This window comes from Protobothrops mucrosquamatus, unplaced genomic scaffold (assembly GCF_001527695.2).
Source record: "Protobothrops mucrosquamatus isolate PMUCROS unplaced genomic scaffold, P.Mucros_1.0 scaffold_172, whole genome shotgun sequence".
Classification (NCBI taxonomy): Eukaryota; Metazoa; Chordata; class Lepidosauria; order Squamata; family Viperidae; genus Protobothrops; species Protobothrops mucrosquamatus.
The window spans coordinates 213,668-233,087 of record NW_015386248.1 but is presented as its reverse complement, the minus strand read 5'-3'; the positions used below and the strand labels follow the sequence as shown (position 1 = coordinate 233,087).

Genomic DNA, 19,420 nt, shown 5'->3' with positions numbered 1-19,420 from the left:
GACTAATAACAGGATGGGACAGTATCAATTTCTCTGAATTATTTTTAAAATTTGCACAGATCTGTGTGAGATTCTTTAGCTTGATGGAATTTTGTATTCTATTTTTGTGTTACAAAAATTACTGATGCAGTCTTTTAAAAAAATTTATTCCCAAGGATAAAAAAGCAACTTAATATGTGTATTTACAACTTGTTTGCAGTATTTTGGGAATTATTCTTAAAAACCATATAAAAGGCAATGAATTGAGATGATGTTATAAAGTTGTAGGAAAGTAGATTGAAATGAATTGGGGAAAAAGAAGCAGTAGATGTAGAAGTAGGGGAAAATATCTGATTCTTTAGCAGATATTTAGAAAATAGATTTTCTAAATATGATTTAGCACTCCAGGAAAACTGTGCTGTTTCATTCTAAGGGGGAGATCAATCCAACCTCATCCATTGGTCTGCAAAGACATAAGTACAGGAACTTTCTGCTTTTTATCAGAAAGAATACTCAGTACACTGTTGCCCTAAGACCATAGATATAGGAGATATGATAAAGAATGTCAGCCCCATCCTTTGGTTAAAAAAATTAGAGCTTTCAATCCCTATTAATCAGGTTCAAGTTCAGTTCAATCAAACTGCATTAAATACCTGTTTATAGATTATAATTATGTTCTGACCTTGAAAAACTGGTCTTTCTACTCTTCATTTTCACTTTTCACTGAAGCGTTTTTGCATGTCTTTGTTTTGATATGTGTATCTAACTACCACACCTGTATTTAACTTTTTATTGGAAAACAATTGCCTAAAAAGTGGGATGAGAAAAACCCTGAATAACGTTTGCAGCAAAGGTTGGAATTCTGTATGTTAATTAGTGTTTTAATAGCCAAATGATGATTAAGGCTCATTTTTATCTGCTGAATAACGCAGAGGACAAGGGCCAAAGATGTCTCTTTCCACAGTTATTTAGAACAATTTGTCAAGGGACACTTTTTTTATAAACAGTCTGCTTGGGGAACACTGTAGTCCAGAGTACCTTTCCCCTATCTCATATAGTCCATGATAACCTTTAGATTACATCTCCATTATTCCTGCCTGTGGATTATACTGGGTTGATGTGATGTTATAAAAGTTCTAGAGATTAAATTATATTTTTGTCTCAATGGAATATAACTTTGATATAAGATGGGTGATTGTATAAATGTTTTAAAGAAATAAATAATTCATTGGTGGTTTTAGGTCATGGGCCTAATCTCTTCATTTTTTTTATGAGCAGTCATTCTTTATTTTTTACCCTGTGGTAAGATGGGCAGCCAATAAATTTGATAAATAAATATTTTTTAAATTTATAATTCCATTATTGGGTTTATTTTGGTTGTAAAGTAGCATAATAGAAATAACATAACAATTATTCCAAAGCAGAAACAGAAAAAACAAAACATGCTAATAAAATAAAATAAAAATTATTAGCAGAGAATTGTAAAAACAACTAAACAAGTAGTCCTTGAGTTATGTTTGGTTACTGTTTAGTAACCAAAGTTACAACAACACTGAACAAAGTGTCATACTACTGGACCTTGTATTTACAACAATCACAGCAGCTGTTCAGTCCCATGATCAGAATTTGGGGGCTTGGCATCTGCCATGTATTTATGGTGGTTGCAATATCCCAGGGCCCATGATTGTCATTTGTGAATTTCTCAGCCAACTTCCAACTAGCAAAGTCAATAGAGAAAGCCAGATTTGCTTAATAATCATATGATTCACTTAGCAATTGCAGCAAAAAAAGGTCATAAAATCAGGTACGGCTCATTTAACAACTTCCTCAATTAGTGATAGAAGGTCTGGTCCCAATTATGATCATAAGTCAGGGAGTACCTGTACATTTACAATCTATAGTCTAAATCCTGTAAATAGTTAAACTACACATCCATGAATACAGGGCTTTTTTTCTCGGAGAAAAGGTGGCGGAACTCAAACCTGGCCACGCCCTCATCAAACCCTAGGACCGCCCCTTTAGAGAACAGGAATGCAAGTAAAATTTGGGAGGGGCTATTTCCGGTGTGGGAGGGGCTATTTCCGGTGCGGCTGGCCCAGAAAAAGGTGCCGGAACGCGGTTCCGCCGCGTTCCGGCTGAAAAAAAGCCCTGCATGAATAGTCTTAAAATACAGTAAAAAAATTTAGAAGAAAACTAAAACAAATGGCCAAGTCCAAATAAATTGTGATACAATAGCAAGAGGAAATAAAAATAAGATAAGAATTAATGGTAAAAACCTGCTGCTGTGTCTTTCTGGATCAGTATGATTTTCAGCATCCTCCAGAATGCTGTCGAGGAAAGGAGCAATTGGATTTCTATGGGGAGACTTGTTTAGAGTACTAGTACTGTTTCTGAAAAAAGCACCTCCTGATTTCAGCTCCCCCCTTCTCAGAACTAAGCGTGGTTTCTCCCTGACCCAACTAATAGGTCAAGGTCACTCAAGCTGGATAAGTGGCCCTGTTAAAACCAGCACTAAATTAGACCTATAAAATAACCGGTAACCAGTAAAAGGCTCATGGTATATAGGGAACATTAGCATACAGACGTTACTTCCATGTTATTTGGCTTCAAGCTTCTCCTCCAGGCAGTGGCTTAAGCTATCAACAGCATCTCTCCCACAGCCTGACTTGGTGATAGTTGGGTATCATCAATACATTCATGACTCTGCATACTGAATTGTTGGACACCTTCTCAAGAACAATTTCCTAGACATTTCAACAGTAGGAAAGAAAGAAGACCTCCGTGAGACCTTGCACAGTGTCCACAACTCCAACCTTCATCCTGAAAGCTGTCACTTGCCCTGCCTCCTCTGCCCGTTCTGCCCTAGTGCCACCTCCCCAGCCATGGCCAACTTTACTCCACACTGTCCCTTTTTGTGTATACTGTATGTGTGTTTATGTTTATTTGGTTTAGATTGAAGAATTCAGTATTTTGGGTGTAAAATTGGCTTTCTTTCATTGTAGAATTTGTAGGGATGCTTTTAATGCAAGATAAAAATTTCCATATTTTATACCCTTTTTCATTAAAGTCTATTTTTGTATTATTTACCATATCCATAGATCATGTAATAAGGTTACAAGATTTAAACAAAAAAAAAATCCAGAATGATGTTATCTTCTTACTATTTTCTGTCATTGGTTTTATTTATGAAAATGTCAGATAAGTTGCATTTGTTTAGTATTTCATTTTTAATATTGTGAGCATTTCCCATCCCCTTATTTCTCTCTAATTTTCATTCAAGCTGGACAATGCAGATGAGCAAGCTGCCCAGATCAGACGAGAGCTTGATGGGCGCCTTCAAATGGCTGATCAAATGGCAAAAGTAAGTTTGAATTTCTTGTTTTGAGGAGTGGAAATTTTTCTAAATCGGTTTGAAACTGATTGTTTAGGGGAAAGTTCCACTGCAGCCAGTGGAACAAACTACATGGATTTATAACAGTATTTGTTTGCATTCGTCCTTCTCTAGCCTCGTCTTACCTTTTCAGTTCATTTGGATAGGCCTTATTTTCTGATGGATGACTACTAGTGGCTGTGAGTGTTGTTAATAGATGGCATGTTTTTGTAACTGGTAAACTGAGCTTATCATAAATTGTTTGGCAATCTGCTTTTAGGTTTGCCAATCAAAAGACATGGCATTCAAGGAGAAAGGAGGAACAGAGTGAGGGCAAAACAGGTCAACAGCCAAGCTTCAAGTTAGCATTGTCAGCTAAATGAATACTTTAGTTGTCTGTTTGAAAGGCCACCACTGCTAGATATAATTTGGAAGTGATTGTTTTAATTGACATTATACACTAAGTCACATGCATATATAATTGCAGAAAGAAAAGAGCCATAGTAGCACAGTGATTAGAATGCAGTATTGCTGGCTAACTCTACTCACTGCTAGGAGTTCGATCCTGACTAGCTCAAGGTTGACTTAGCCTTCCATCCTTCCAAGGTTGGTAAAATGTTGGGGGCAAGATGCTGACTCTGTAAACCACTTAGAGAGGGCTATAAAGCACTATGAAGTGATATAAAAGTCTAAATGCTATTGCTATTATTAAAAGAAAAGAGATATAAGCACTGCACAGTCTGAAGAATTCCAAAGAATTCTTTAGATAATGGAAATACCTAAGATATCTTTGGGGATTAAGATGGGCCATTGGTACTATGTGTGTCAGTAGGATTGTATTTAACAAAATATTTCTATATATGATGGTACAACATCAGATAATCCAGAAATGTGCTAATCTATTTGATTTTTAAATACTGCTTGGATTTCAGTTCTCTTGTTAGACTTGCTAGATTGTTAACTGGACTCTGTTGCTTCAGATTTCCTGGCAAAATTTATCTTACCAAATCAAGAAATTGGGGAAAGAATTGCAGACATATAAAATGATTTACATCTATGTTCAGCAACATCAGAAATCAAATCAGTTTTGATTATTTTATGATTTATAATTGTTATTATATGACCCAGGAACAACTAATAGAAAAGAGAAATATTTTAACTGTTCTGTTTAATGGAGAATTTTAAGTAATGGTGAATTATAGAGTAAAATTCTGGTATTTAAAATGCTATAAAAGCAAAATGATTCAGTATCCGGTCATTCCTGTCCTTTCTGAGGAAGTACTTTTAAATTTTGAATTATACTACAGTACTAGGTTTTAGCTAAAGAAATGATTACTCCAGATTTACTATCAGAATGTTGTATTTTTGTTTCTTACAATCCTTTTCTATTTTGTGAACATTTCTAAATTGAATTGCATTAATTGGGATATATTGTTTCTTAGTATCTAATGGACACTTTAAAATGACTTCTGTAGTTTTTCAGGTTAATAATCTAAAGGATACATTTTATATTTACCTAAAACAAGGTACCAATTAATCAGGGCTGTGTTTATCTGTCTAGGAGTTTAGAACCTAAAGTGACACTGAACTTTCAAAAATATTTTCAAGGAAAGAAAATGTCCAGAGTTTATAGTAAAAGAAATGGAGCACATGTATATAGAAGAACTACGATCTTCAGTGAATTTGCTGATGGCAAATTTGGAAAGTCTTCCAGTGTCTAAAGGTGGCCCAGAATTTAAATTACAAAAATTAAAACGATCACAGAATTCTGCTTTCTTGGACATAGGAGATGAAAATGAGGTTCAGCTGTCAAAATCAGATGTGGTGCTGTCATTCACATTAGAGGTAAGCAAATTTATCATATAATATTTGTTGACATTTGAATTACTTATGACTATTCCTAACTCCTTGGGCTTGTTGTTTATTGTGGTTCCTTTAAGAATTCCTAAAGGTATGATATTTATGGGTCTATATTTTAAATTATCTGCCAGCAATTCAGTTGGACATTTTATCTACAGAATGTTTTCTAGAAGAATATTCGAAGGATGTTGTAAGCTGCAGATCTGCTAAAATCTTCACTGCTGATGATAGCAAAATCATTAAAAATTAGGTTAATCTCTTTTTAATAATTTTATTAAAGATTACAATTCTAACAGTAAAAAACTATACATATTTTAAAAATTGAAAAAAAGATGGTGAGAAGGTGCAGAAAAGAAAGAAAAAAGAAAAACAGAAAACTAGGAAGGAAATAAGAATTCAGAACATAGAATAAAGAAGAAAATAGAAAAAGAAAAAATGTATAAAGAAATGACTTTCTTCTTTATCACCAGTATAAACAATTTTAATAACTTATCATCTCAAAACACAGCAAATAATCTCTTCTTCCCCTATCCTATTTCTTATTTATAAACAAATACATAATGCTTTATCATTTCAGTCCTTTTTTATTTATTTTTTTATTTATATATAAAATACAAAGAAAAATAGAAATAGCAAATTAAGGGAGGGGAAAGAAGAGGGGAAGAGAAGGTGTGAGGTACAAGGGGAAAAGAAAAAAAAAGGTGGTGACTTCCGACTCTTTTTAGCACAGTACAAGATAAAAACACTCCAGCCTCAACTTTTTGTTTTTACACATTAATATATAACTAGTCATTCCTATAATGACAAATCTATCTAATCGACAAAACCAAAGTCAAAGTTTCATTTTTTTTATCACAAGCACAAAATCCAGAAGTGATATCCAAATGAAAAGCATACTCAAATACAGTATATTCTCCTCTTTGAATAAGACGATCAATTTAACCATTCCTGTTTTATCTTTCTTGATGTGGGAATAGTATGTATTTCTATTTGCACCTAATAATCTTTATAAACTATCACCATTTTATTAAGAAAGTTAACTATATACTTTCAAATTCTTTGATCTTACAAGGATAAGCACTATTTTTTTCAACCCTTTTTTTTAAAAAAAATGCCAAACTTTCTTTAAATACTTTTCTAGAATCAAAACTTTTTAGAACAACTTTTTCTTTAACTTCTTAACATACAGGCTTTGAACTTCAGTATTGAATTTAGGTCTCACCCTCCAAACTACCCTTATAGAATAATCTTTTTTTTCCTCCTTTTATAAACATTCTTTTTAGAACACAGAGTACTCTCAAATAGATTTTCAATAACATTACATACTTTAAAAATTACTTAAACATTATATATAAAACATCATTTTCAAATTTTAGATTCTTTCTTTCAGTTACAAATATCAAATCCATCCTAGATCCTGTTAACTCACTAGGTTTAAGTCATTCTTTGACCAAGTGACAAAATTAGTGGATCAGAGGAATGCTGTGTATATAATTTACTTGGACTTCAGTAAGGCATTTGATAAAGTAGATCACAACCTACTACTCGATAAGATAGAAAAATGTGGGTTAAACAGCATCACCACCAAATGAATTCGTAGTTGGCTGACAGGCCGTACTCAGCGTGTGGTCCTCAATGGAACTGCATCTACATGGAGGGAAGTGTGTAGTGGGGTGCCCCAGAGCTCTGTTCTGGGCCCAGTACTCTGCAACATCTTCATCAATGATTTGGACAAGGGGATAGATGGAGAACTCATCAAATTTGTGGATGACACCAAGCTGACAGGAATAGCCAACACTCCAGAAGACAGGCTTAAGATACAGGAGGACCTGGACAGACTTGAACACTGGGTGCTATCTAACAAAATGAAATTCAATGGTGAAAAAAGTAAGGTTCTACATTTAGGCAGGAAAAACCAAATGTACAGGTATAGTATAGGGGGTACCTTGCTCAATAGTAGTAACTGTGAGAGGGATCGCGGAGTCCTAATGGACAATCACTTAAATATGAGCCAGCAGTGTGCTGCAGCTGCCAAAAAGGCCAACATAGTGCTGAGCTGCATTAACAGAGGGATAGAATCAAGAATCAATACCACTTTACAATGCCTTGGTAAGGCCACACTTGGAATACTGCGTCCAGTTTTGGTCACCACAATGTAAAAAAGATGTTGAGACTCTAGAAAGAGTACAGAGAAGAGCAACAAAGATGACTAGGGGACTGGAGGCTAAAACATATGAAGAACGGTTGCTGGAATTGGGTATGTCTAGTTTAACGAAGAGAAGGACGAGGGGGGACATGATAGCAGTGTTCCAATATCTCAGGGGCTGCCACAAAGAAGAGCTATTCTCCAAAGCGCCTGAGGGCAGGACAAGAAGCAATGCATGGAAACTAATCAAGGAGAGAAGCAACCTAGAACTAAGGAGAAACTTCCTGACAGTTAGAATAATTAACCAATGGAACAACCTGCCTCCAGAAGCGGTGAATGCTCCAACACTGGAAGTTTTTAAGAAGAGACTGGACAGCCATCTGTCCGAAATGGTGTAGAGTTTCCTGCCTGAGCAGGGGGTTGGACTTGATGACCTTCAAGGTCCCTTCCAACTTTTTTATTATTATTATTATTATTATTATTATTATTATTATTATTATTATTATTATTATTATTATTATTATTATTATTATTATTATTATTATTATTATTATTATTATTATTATTATTATTATTCCCTCCAACGTATCTTCCTAGAGTAGAATCCTTTTCTCTGGAACCATTATCAACTAATTATAAGCCTCCCTTTTTATCACAGATTTCTCAATCTTCTTAATGTCCTTAAAGAAAAAGTCCCAAATTAGTTTTTTTTAAAGTTGCTGATTTTCTTGACACTCTTCTTTCAGCTGTGTTGAGACATTTATATTTATACCATCATAATAAAAGTTAATGTCAAGTTTGTATTCCAAATTTGCAATAAATTCTTCTGCATTTTCAGCTGTTTGTGAAGTTGCCTCAGTAGCTTGGTAACTTTCTGGACATGCTTGCATCTCTTGAGTAATTTGAGAGGGTTTTTTTTAATCATCCTTGGAGCACAGCTGGTCAACAAATTAGTGGATTTATTTAGAGACCTTTCAAATGTATCTTTAATAATTTGCTCCTCCATCTTGGCTCCCTCTTTGATCAGGATCCAAAAATTCAGCTGTAGCTGAAGAGCTACAGCCCAGGGGAAAACCCTTCCAGGATCCCTCACTGGGCATGTAATCAGTCGGCCATATTCAAGGAAGTCCTCCTTTATCATTTCAGTCCTGATGTCAGCAAAACTCCATTAAGGATTACCAGAGACAACAATATGTCTATTTTAACTTTGTTCAGATCAATCAGTTTTATATTCTTTCTTTTTACTTTTAACTATCATGATCCTTAATCCCTTCAAATAATGTCCTAAAATCTGATTTCATTTCATTTTCAGTCCTCTAGTGTTTTTTTATTGTCCAATTTTTAAAGTCTTGTCTTATTTTAAAAAAAAATATATCAAAGGAAAAGCATTTTTGAATGGGAAGAATTATATATAATTAATTCTAAAATCTTATTTCAAATTTATCTGGACTCTTAGTCTGCTTGTAACTTTCTAAAATCAAAGTTTTAATCACTCCCTTGTTGTTTATTTCCTTCAAAAAATTTTCATTTCTTGTAACAACAATTTCCTTTGCTAAGCATTTGAAGGAAATTCACCTGATGCTGTAACATATCCAAAGGTCCCTAATAGCTGAAAAGGAGTTTAAAAGCAATTTCCGAAAATGATTAGAAAGGGAACTATGCAAACTTAGTGGCCTTAATGTCAGGTTGATCTCATTTGAATAGATCATCCTTTATGTTGAAGTCATGTTAACCTTTTCTAAGGCACAGTAATTATCTTAACACAAGAGAAACGGGATGAGGATTGTTGAACCAGATGTTGAATTTTGTTTAAATTGTTTCACTTATTTGTTTTTATTATCTATTATCTTAGGACCTATTCAGAAATAACAACCCTTCAGATTGTCACTAGAGTATCCGGGTGGATATAATAATTAGTACATTAGCATGAAAACAAAACTAAATCCTGTCTTTCTATTGTGCAGGGATGCATAATTTTGTTTATTATTGTGACGATTTCTTGTTTCCTCTGATAAATATGGCAAATCTCACACATCTCTTGAATTTGAGATTCAGAGGAAAAGAAAAGAAAATTACTCCTGTGTTAACAATGCACTTCTGAATGCTGCAAATGCTTCTGAAGACCAGTATTACTCTGGGTAGTAAAATTATCTTCTCTGGATTTGTATTTCAGTTTAAAGTCTAGGATCTCTAGATTCTTGCTTTAATGGTAACCTTTCTTTAACAGGGACATATGATTTCTCATTTCTTCATATGCACCCTTTAAAAAGAGCTTAAATACCTGCCCTAGAAGTCTGAAATATTTACCATGTCCTAACTGTTTAGTCTTTTCCTATTCCCTAATCTGAATTCTTGATATTTTTACTGAAGTATTTATTACATATGTGTGTTTGTTATAAAATTACAGTATCTTCATTATGCTTTGCTTATTGTTCAAGGACAATAATACAAGTGCAAAGTTGCATTCTTCTATTAAAATGAGAAAAAGTTCCGCAAATATTTCTTTTTTTTTCAACTTATCACCTCCAGTACACTTTTCAAGAGCATAAAATCACTGCAGTACTGCTGAAAGTTAAGGGGAGGCTACTAGCTCCCACTCTGGCAGGAATTGTTGTTTTTTAAGAGGAACAAAGATTATATTATAGTAATGGGACTTAGTTCTATAAAGTGATTGCCTCCTTTGTCACTCTATCGGCAGTTTGACTAAACAGATCTTGTGGGCCAAATTCACATGCCCTTTTCTTGAGTACTTCTATATTATGCTACAAAAATGAAGTGTTTTACAGTTCATAAATCTGAAATAGAGTCACAATCTATTTGTGAATCAAAGAAAATGATGTTGGAAGCTAACTGAGCTACAGACATTAAAAGTGATGTTCAATCAAGAATGGAATTCAGTCTGGAATGTTTCATAAGGAAGACAACACCATATTTCTTGGGCAGACAGTGGCATCACTGTGAGGGCAATGGCTTCACAACCTAGCAGTGTGACAAGGTGAATTACTTGGAATCAAATTGGCTGAAAAGTTATCAGGGAACGGGTCTCTCTCTTTTATGTGTTTGGCTCCTAACTGGTTAGACCTAGGAGAGCATATAGAATTTGTATGTATGTAGGTTTGCATGCATGCTTTGTGTGTGTGTGTGTATTCTATACTGTAGCTCAATAGAGATATATATCTTTATCATAGGATTATCTTTTAAAAAAAGAAAAAGAAAGGTTGAATAGGCATGCAGATTTGTTATAAACGAGAAAGCCACAGTTGTTTTAAAAATATTATTATATGTCTATTTGTGCAACTGAGTCATTTTAAGTCAGTGTTCTCCAAAATATTATCTGTTGAACTATTTTTCTTCTTAATCTCTGAAGATGTGCTTCAGTTTAGATTCCCAGTACTACAATGCAAGTAGAAATGATAACATTTTTAGAGAAAATTATTAACTTTAAAATAATATGCTTAGAACTGGCTGCCTGTATTGCATGTTATATAGTTTTTTGGCAGTGGAAAACTAATAAGAGTATTTCTAGACCTTGCACGTCTAGAAGCACTCTGGCCAATTTATCTTTTTATACTTGGAAAGAAAGAATTTAACTTAATTAATTTCAAAGTGTATAGAAACTGCTAACTTACGTTGTAAGTGAACTAAGGTTTTTGAAAAACTGCATAAAATAAGTTTGTTTCCTTGAGAAAAAGCTTCCCAAATGTTTGGTTTATCCTTTTTCTCCAATAGAAGACCAAAATGATACTGTGCCTGTTTTCAATCAGGAAAATCTTTCTGCAAGTTGACCTGGTCACAATGCATATTTCTATAATCAAGAAAACAATGGTTTCCCAATAGCATGATGACATTAATTAGCGTTTAAAGAATTTGAGTTGAGGAACAGTCACCTTCACAGTCATAATTTAATTTATTGTCTTCAAGGCAACAATTTCAACCTCTGAAGTGGTAAGTCACTAAGGCAGCATGTGGTTTAACTCTTCAACACCCATTAGCTACATTCAACCCAGAAGTGGAGCTTTGGACAATTAGATGTTGATATGGAGGGCCTTTAATATCCTGGTTTAATGGTGTGAAAACATTTTATGTATCTCTGGTTGGACATGAGAATGGCAGCTCAACTGTGTTCATAATTCTTCCCAGCAATATGAATAATGCTGTTTGGAATTTTGACCACCAGTTGTAGCAGCATTCTGCCATCAGTCAAAGATTAAGTTTCCCCTAGCTACATCCAGCTGGGATAAATTCAGATTTGCACTTGAGAAGAGTGTTATTTTAATATGTGAAAGTTCACAGTTCTATGCTCAAATCATGGTAAGTAAGTTTATATTAATGCTCAGTTGCTATGTATCAGGTTAGATCTGGATATGGTGTTTCTAATATACTTGAAATATTGCTAATTTCTTCATATGTTTTTCTTGGATTCAAAATTAAACAATTTGTTTATTTGTCACAGCATTGTCCCTTACTTGCTGATCAGTAATATTTGTACACAAACATACATTTGAAGCTTTGTTGCCACTAGTCATGATCCACAAAAGCATCTACAATTGCACTCTCATATTTATACTCTGTTGGTGAACAGAGGTGTTATAATACCCTTTACATTCTAAAAATATCATAAGCATTTGATTATACATTGCAGTATATATACTGTTAGGACAAATATAACCCTAATGTAGTATAAGTTATCACAGCTGCTACATATAGGATTTTTGGATTTTTAAAACTCAGTGGGATGCTTAGTATAATGGTTGGTCTGCACACATGAATATAGAGCAGAGGTCTTCAAACTTGGCCCTTTTATGACTTGTGGACTTCAACTCCCAGAATTCCTCAGTCAGTGCCTGGCTGAGGAATTCTGGGAGTTGAAGTCCACAAGTCATAAAAGAGCCAAATTTGAAGACCCCTGATATAGAGCATACTTATTAGGCTGTGACATTTATCAATTTCCTTCCTCAATGTTTAATAGCAAAACTATAAATATATATTTAAAGGACAATCCAAAGTTGCAATGAAGATGATCAATGGACTGTATAAAGCAGCAATAAGCTTACATTTTTATAAATCTGAGTGAGACCTAGATTTTAATCAATGATAATATTGCCTCATGGGAACTGAGTATATCTTTCAAACTATTATGTCAATGCATATTGACTGGTTTTTTTCTTGTACAGATTGTTATAATAGAAGTTCAAGGCTTGAAGTCTCTAGCTCCAAGCCGTATTGTTTACTGTACAATGGAAGTAGAAGGAGGAGAGAAACTTCAAACAGACCAAGCTGAAGCTTCAAGACCACAGTAAGATTTTCAAATAATGGGGTTTTCCCCCTTTTTTATAAGGAGGGTCCCTTCAGTCTTGTGGGAAATTTTGCTGTAAATTTGGAGCTATGTTTATGGAAGTAAAAGTTAGCAAAAAGTAACAAGACTCTCATGTGCAAAACTGATGGATCACTGACAGACTGGTGGCCTGGTTGCCATATCTCTTCTAGGAGATAACAGCAGAAGGGTTGAAGAAAAAGCTTGATGGGAGAACAGAGGAGAGTAGGCATATCCAACATCAGTATCTACAGGACGATGAATAAAATTAAGATGGTTATTTATCAGAATTACTTGCTTCTTTTGTCCATGTGTCTATATTGCTCATATGAACAACGAGGCAGGTTTTAATCATATTGCTGCAGAACCCTCTTAATATTTTTGACCCACACACACAAACTCTGCATGGATGACATAATCTGGAACTGTCTTTGGATGATGTCAGAATAATGGAAGAGAAAATACTACTTGAAAATGTTTGTAGCTGACAAATATTTAAGACTCTATAACACATGGACTGGGAATGAGAGGAAGGCAACATTATAGGGTGAAGGCCAATAATATCAGTGCCCTTATTTATTTCATTTATTCCACTCAATGTACGACTACATAGCAGCGAAGACAGCAAAACACATCTTCCTTCTAGAATTACATTTTGCTTTTATTCTTTAAAAACATAATAAGGTGGATGAATCATAATTCATCGTGATTATTCTTCATTTACTAAATAGGCCATAGTCCCAAATTACTTCCTTGAGTAAAATAAGTAAAATCTTACAATCCCCAGTGACTTTATAGACGTTGTATGTAATATGTGAGATGTTTGGTGTTGCCTACTTCCATACAGTTTTGTCAATTTCCCAGTCTAATCTTCAAGCTGGGATTACCTGGTAGCCTTTTTTCCAAATACAAACTAAGGCCAAGCCTGTTTACCTTTTCAAGATTAGTCAAGATCAGCTAAGTGCTTCCATCTAGCTGGATGATAATATTATTGATCTATTTGATAATGTTCGATAAATTCATTGGTAATATCCTGTCTGTCTGCCTATTTATCTTTATGCCTACATGTTTTCAGTTTAAATGCATGCTGCCTTGAACTCGTTTTGATCAGGTTTAATGAAAATGGGGTATCTCAATATGGAAGTGTTCTCTTCAGAACTTAAATTTGAGCAGCCGACGTGTGGTAAAATATAATGAAGGTGAAATGAGTGGTTTTCATGTGTAATATTTTTTTCTTTTGTTGTTGTTTTATATTGCTGGATCTGCTGGATGGATCTTCATAAATATATTCATTCAGTCAGAGATGCTTTGCTTGGCTGAGATTCAACTTGTACACATAGCTTAAAATTAACATCCCATAAATTTATCCTGATAAAATTCACTATATGACAACTTTCTTCAACCTGGAGCCCTCCAGATAAGTGAGTTATAATTTGCATAATATCCAACTCATTCAGTGAAGTCTTTGTTGAAGATTATGGGACTTGTAGTTGGCTTCCTCTTGGATCTTCTTTCAGCTCATTTTGGGAGGATGCACTAAACAAAAAGACTCCAGGAGAGAAACCTCATTCCAAGGCTGACACACAGGAAGTTAATTAAATGTGCTTCTAATTCATTTGATTGGCCTCTGGGGTGATACACTTTCTTCAAAAGCCTTTCCCTTCTGTTAAAACATCACTCAGAATCTTTTGTAGATCTGTTTTAAAATATACTACCAAGAGTGTCTCCTGCTCTTTAATGTGTGCTGTGAGATGCTGTTTTGAAGATTGTAGTCACGAAATTCCTTGTGGACCAACCATGAACTTGACATTTGCTAAACAAGTATAAAACTCCATTTGGAAGTATTATAAGAATATAAATATGACAAGGTGTTTTTTCCTCTTTCTAAATAAATTTGTACATTGAAACTTTCATATTTTTTTACTATTTCAAAAAGGGAGCCTACAGTGCAGGAAGTATGCAGGATTAAACCTGAGACCATTTTGACCCCCCCAAAAAAGTCTCAGATTCATGCATTTCTGCTTGTTTTCCCACTGAGTGGCAATAATATGTTCAACAGCCAATTAAAAACAAAATCTGTACAATATAATTGGGAAACAGTGGTGAGGAAGACAATACACTGCTTAATGTTTAAAACATAGAAGTACTGTCTTAAAACCACACATTTATTTTGGGCATAGATCATCATAAAACACAGGTTTTCTTAAAACAAATGCAACAGATAACAAGAAATGGGCATTGGAAGGAAAACTGTAATTATTAATTTAGTAATTGTTGAGTACATCCAGACCCTACTGCAATTTTCGGAAACAAAACAAAACAAATGTTAAAATAAAAAGCAACCAATAAGGTACACAGTACAATGGTGGAAAACATTTCAACTTTATTGTATACACTGAATAATTAAAGACATCTCAGTATTGAATAATGACATTAGCCCAAGAAGCATTTAAAGGCATACAAAGACCTTAAAGCAGTGATGGTGAACCTTATAGAGACCAAGTGCCCAAACTGCAACTCAAAACCCACTTATTTATCACTGGGTGCCAGGTAGGCGTGGCCCACTGGGTGGGCGTGGATATGGTGGTCATGGCAGATTGGGTTGGCGTGGCCAAAGTGGGCATGGTCATCTCAATGTTGCTCGTGGGGAGGGATGCCTGTGCGGGGTGGGCAGGGTTGGGGGAGATCGAGGGGGTCTCTGGCTGGTAGGGTGGTAGAAAGGAGGCTCATCCTACAGGGTGAGGCGAGGCAGAGCGGGGGTGTCATTGCCATGTGGCAAGGCAAGGGCTGGGGTGGCTGCTGCCTGATGCCATCAGCCCCCTCACACAGAAGACAATGAGTGCATGGGGGCCGACGGTGGCCGTCAGCTGTCACAGCCTGCCAGCCCCTCGACCGGTGCACTCTGGGGCTCTGCAGCCTGCCGCCAGCAGTTCAAAGAAGCCGCCTCTGAGATGGATGGCCAGCCGACAGCTGAGGAGGTGATGCAGTGGGTCGTGCCTGAGAAAAGGAGAGAATGCGAGGCCAGCAGGGACAGGACGGGGGGATGGAAATCAGCCATGCTGGGATGCATCCGGCCACGTGGGACCTTGGCGAGTTAGCAGGCAGCTGGTTGAAGAGGTACAGTTGCCATCTCCGGGGCATGGCGCACTTGCCCACAGAGAGGCCTCTGAGTGCCGCCTCTGGCACATGTGCCATAGGTTCGCCACCACTGCCTTAAAGAGTAATATCTCGTCTCAAGGAATGAGAAGCTAATTGTGAATGTATAGTGAATAGAAGAGAAAGGATCTCAAACTGTGGTTTGTATGAATGTCCAGATCCTACATGTAAGAGTAGTAGCAACAGGAGTCATCTACAATGTTTACAGATGTGGTTTGTTGCTTTAGTTTCTTAATTGCTAAAGAATGATCCATGTTTTAAAAAAATGAATGATCCATGTTTTAAAAAAATAAAAGGGAAAGAGAGGGAAGAGCAAGAGAAAATTAACTAAGAAAAGATAAGTTGGTGAAAATGAAAACAGTATAATAAAGAAAAAAAGGGAGTATAGATAGTCATCAAGTTACAACTGTAATTGAGCCCAGAATTACCACCATAAGTCATTCTGATCATTAAGTGGGTTGTCTATTGATTGATCCAATTTTATGGCATTTTTGTAACAGTTGTTAAGTGAATCCTCTGTAGTTAACCAAACCATTGTGTGCCATGGGGAGAAACCATAAATCATGGTCAAATGACCCTGGGATGCTGCAAACATCTGGCTTCCAAGTGCCCAAAATGCAATCACGTGACTTGTGGGGTGGCCACTGGAACTTTGGGGGGTCCGTTATAACCCTTAATTGTCGCTAAACAACCAGCCATAATTCAGGAACTATCTGTTATTAGAGGGAAAGAAAGGGGGGGAAAATGACAGAAATGTGGGAAGAGTTGATCAATCATGTAGCTCACAGGCAAGTAACTATGGGATGAGGGGGCTGTGCTCTATTGTCCCATTTCTACAGGGATTGCAAAAGGCATTTGATTGACATAGTAGTTTTTAAATTTTAGGCTGGGAATGGTAGCATTTTGCCATAATGATTCAAAAGATACACACCAAAGATGAAGCAAAAATCAGGCATTTTACCACTGAATTCTGGTAGCATGATCTTGGCATGCTGAGATTCCTGTATGGCTGTAGGTTGTCTGTCCTTGTCATAACAAAATGGTGGTAAAAGTTTTATTCTTTTTCAGCATGCTTACCACAGTGCTCTAACAGCAATGTATCATTTAAAATTTCAGAGTACCTTTTATTAACTTTTTATTGCCACAACTAAAGCATTAACATTTTTGTTTAAAAAATGTGCAGAACTCTTTCTTGATCTGGATCATTTTAAAAAAAGAGAGAATGTACTTTGGTTGTATTTCCTTCTCTCCTCTTGTTCATCCATTTGGACTGAGTATGAAGTAACTGACAAGGGGAACCATAAGCTGCTAGGTAATATGGACAAGAGAAATGATTTTCTTTTTCATACTTTGCCTGATCTTTTGAAAGATTGGCCTAATAGATGTCTGAGCTGTTGAAAAGAAACTCTGGACTTCAATGTTTGTTCATTTCTCTTCCCCCTCCCCAAAGAGAAGACTAACGACACTATTAAAGGTTTCATTAGCATTCTCAAATTAAATTAATTCTCAAATTAAATTTTGAAAAGGTGCCAGATCAAATCCAGGGATTGTCAACATTCTGTCTAGGTTTGCAGGCTCTTGCATTGCAGCTCTGTAGTTGTAGGAATCTATAGAGAGCATTCATTTGCTTTCCCTGGGCATCCTGATAATGTGGCAAGTGGCATTCACAGAGGGTATCCTTGCTCACACATTGTGCCCATGCATAAGAACTGCCTAACATGATGGCTTCCGGTGGCGTTAGAGATAGTACAGAGAAGTGGAGGTTGCAAATCTGTTGATATTAGTAAACTATGAATATCATGACCTTTAATAAAAGAAGTTGACATTTTGAACAGGAATCATGTCTCACAAATCTCTTGCAATCATTTCTAATGCCAACAAGGATTTATATTTATATTTATAAAATCTATGAAAAAACCACTAAATCTTACTTTTCCTGAAATGGCGCTAAAGTGAGAAGAGATCAGGATCATACAAATCTATCTATCTATCTATCTATCTATCTATCTATCTATCTATCTATCTATCTATCTATCTATCTATCTATCTATCTATCTATCTATCTATATATATATATATATATATATATATATATATATATATAAAATCTATTTCCTGCCTTTATCGTTTTTATAAATAACTCAAGGCAATGAAGACACAAAATAATCCTTCCTCCTATTTTCCCCACAACAACAGCTCTGTGAGGTGAATTGGGCTGAGACAGAGTGGCTGGCCCAGAGTTGCTAATTCACAGTCTCCTGGCTTCTAGCCTGACACTTTCATCACTAGACCAAACTGGCTCTTTTTGAATGAGGCTGGTCTTCTAAGAATAATTACAGGCACCTCATCAACTAAATTTAATCTTAACAAACAACAACAACTTCCAACCATTGTTTATTACATGGTATGATGATTATGATGATTATATAGTTAAAATAATATTCTTGAAACTGGACAGAATGCTAGATTGTGAAAAATATAAACAGAGATAGACATATCTGCTTGACTTGTATCATGTTAGTTGGACTGGTTCTTTTAAAAACAAAATATAATCTATATTTTGTCTCATTTACTAGGGTATAAATCTGATCCACTATCTGTTTTAAACTGGGATATTAAACATATCTAACAGGGTAATATATTTCAGAAAAATTCTTCTGTTGTTATTTAGGTGAGGATTCTTCTTAAAATAATGCTGTTTAGCTCCTTTCAATTTCAGTCATATTAAAGCTTTCTTAAAGTGTGTGGGATGCTTTTATGTCACCTGCCCAGCAGTTTTCTGCTTTTTTAAGGTTTCGAAAGTCCCCCCCAGTGTATGATAGTGACCTTTTCTCTCAACTCTCAGTTAGGAGAACCCTTTCATTGAAGTTGAGCTCATGGAGCAATACATCAGTCTGTTGCTTTCAAACAACAGGGATTCCCATCTCCTTGTATAGCTAGTCTTGAACATTTTATTCTCCATTATTAACTCTGTCGTTCAGGAATAAAATAGAGCCTGAGCATTGGAATGCCCACTGGATTTTTAAACCATTTTAATTTTATTTCTCATAAATATTTCATCATGAATGATGATGAAGACTGAAACATTTGGCAACTGCTTAATGAATGTCAGAGTAAGATAACAGAATTATACAGAATGCTGGAAGTGCTTACATATTTAAAATGTCTGTGTGGTAACATTTGGTAAAATAATTAATAGAGACTGGATTTAGGTTTAATTGATTCATCCTGTATTTATTCCCATCCGCTCAAGGTTTTGTTGTTGTTCTTGCTGTTGTTTGCATTTAAAAAATATTGAGAAATGTGCATTCATTCACCATATGGAACTTTCTATATTTCATTATGGAATATACAGAATTTTTTTTTTTTTATAAACAAACTTTATTGATTTTTCCCCCCCCAAAATAAACAAACATACAATTATGGCATAAGTCAATAATACAATTAATAAAAAAAAACAAACTAAAAAAACCTCCCATTCTAAGATGCTCAGTAGCCTCACAGGAACACATTCCCTCTCTTCAACCTACTTCCCTCCTTCCTTCTACCTCCTTCCCTCCTCTCCACCTTCTCAACCACTCTACTCTACACATCC

General features: G+C 35.4%; 1 protein-coding gene across 4 annotated transcripts in view; it reads left to right on the top strand.

The window, feature by feature from the left end:
* The window catches only part of CADPS2 (calcium dependent secretion activator 2), a 317,808-nt gene that overhangs the window by 111,683 nt on the left and 186,705 nt on the right, over nucleotides 1-19,420 (top strand). For all 4 annotated transcript variants that reach the window (XM_029285368.1, XM_015822226.1, XM_015822219.1 and 1 more), the window contains exons 4-6: nucleotides 3,260-3,340; nucleotides 4,958-5,194; nucleotides 12,530-12,651. In XM_029285368.1, coding sequence (XP_029141201.1) covers nucleotides 3,260-3,340; nucleotides 4,958-5,194; nucleotides 12,530-12,651 — 440 coding nt within the window. The remainder of the gene's footprint in view (nucleotides 1-3,259; nucleotides 3,341-4,957; nucleotides 5,195-12,529; nucleotides 12,652-19,420) is intronic.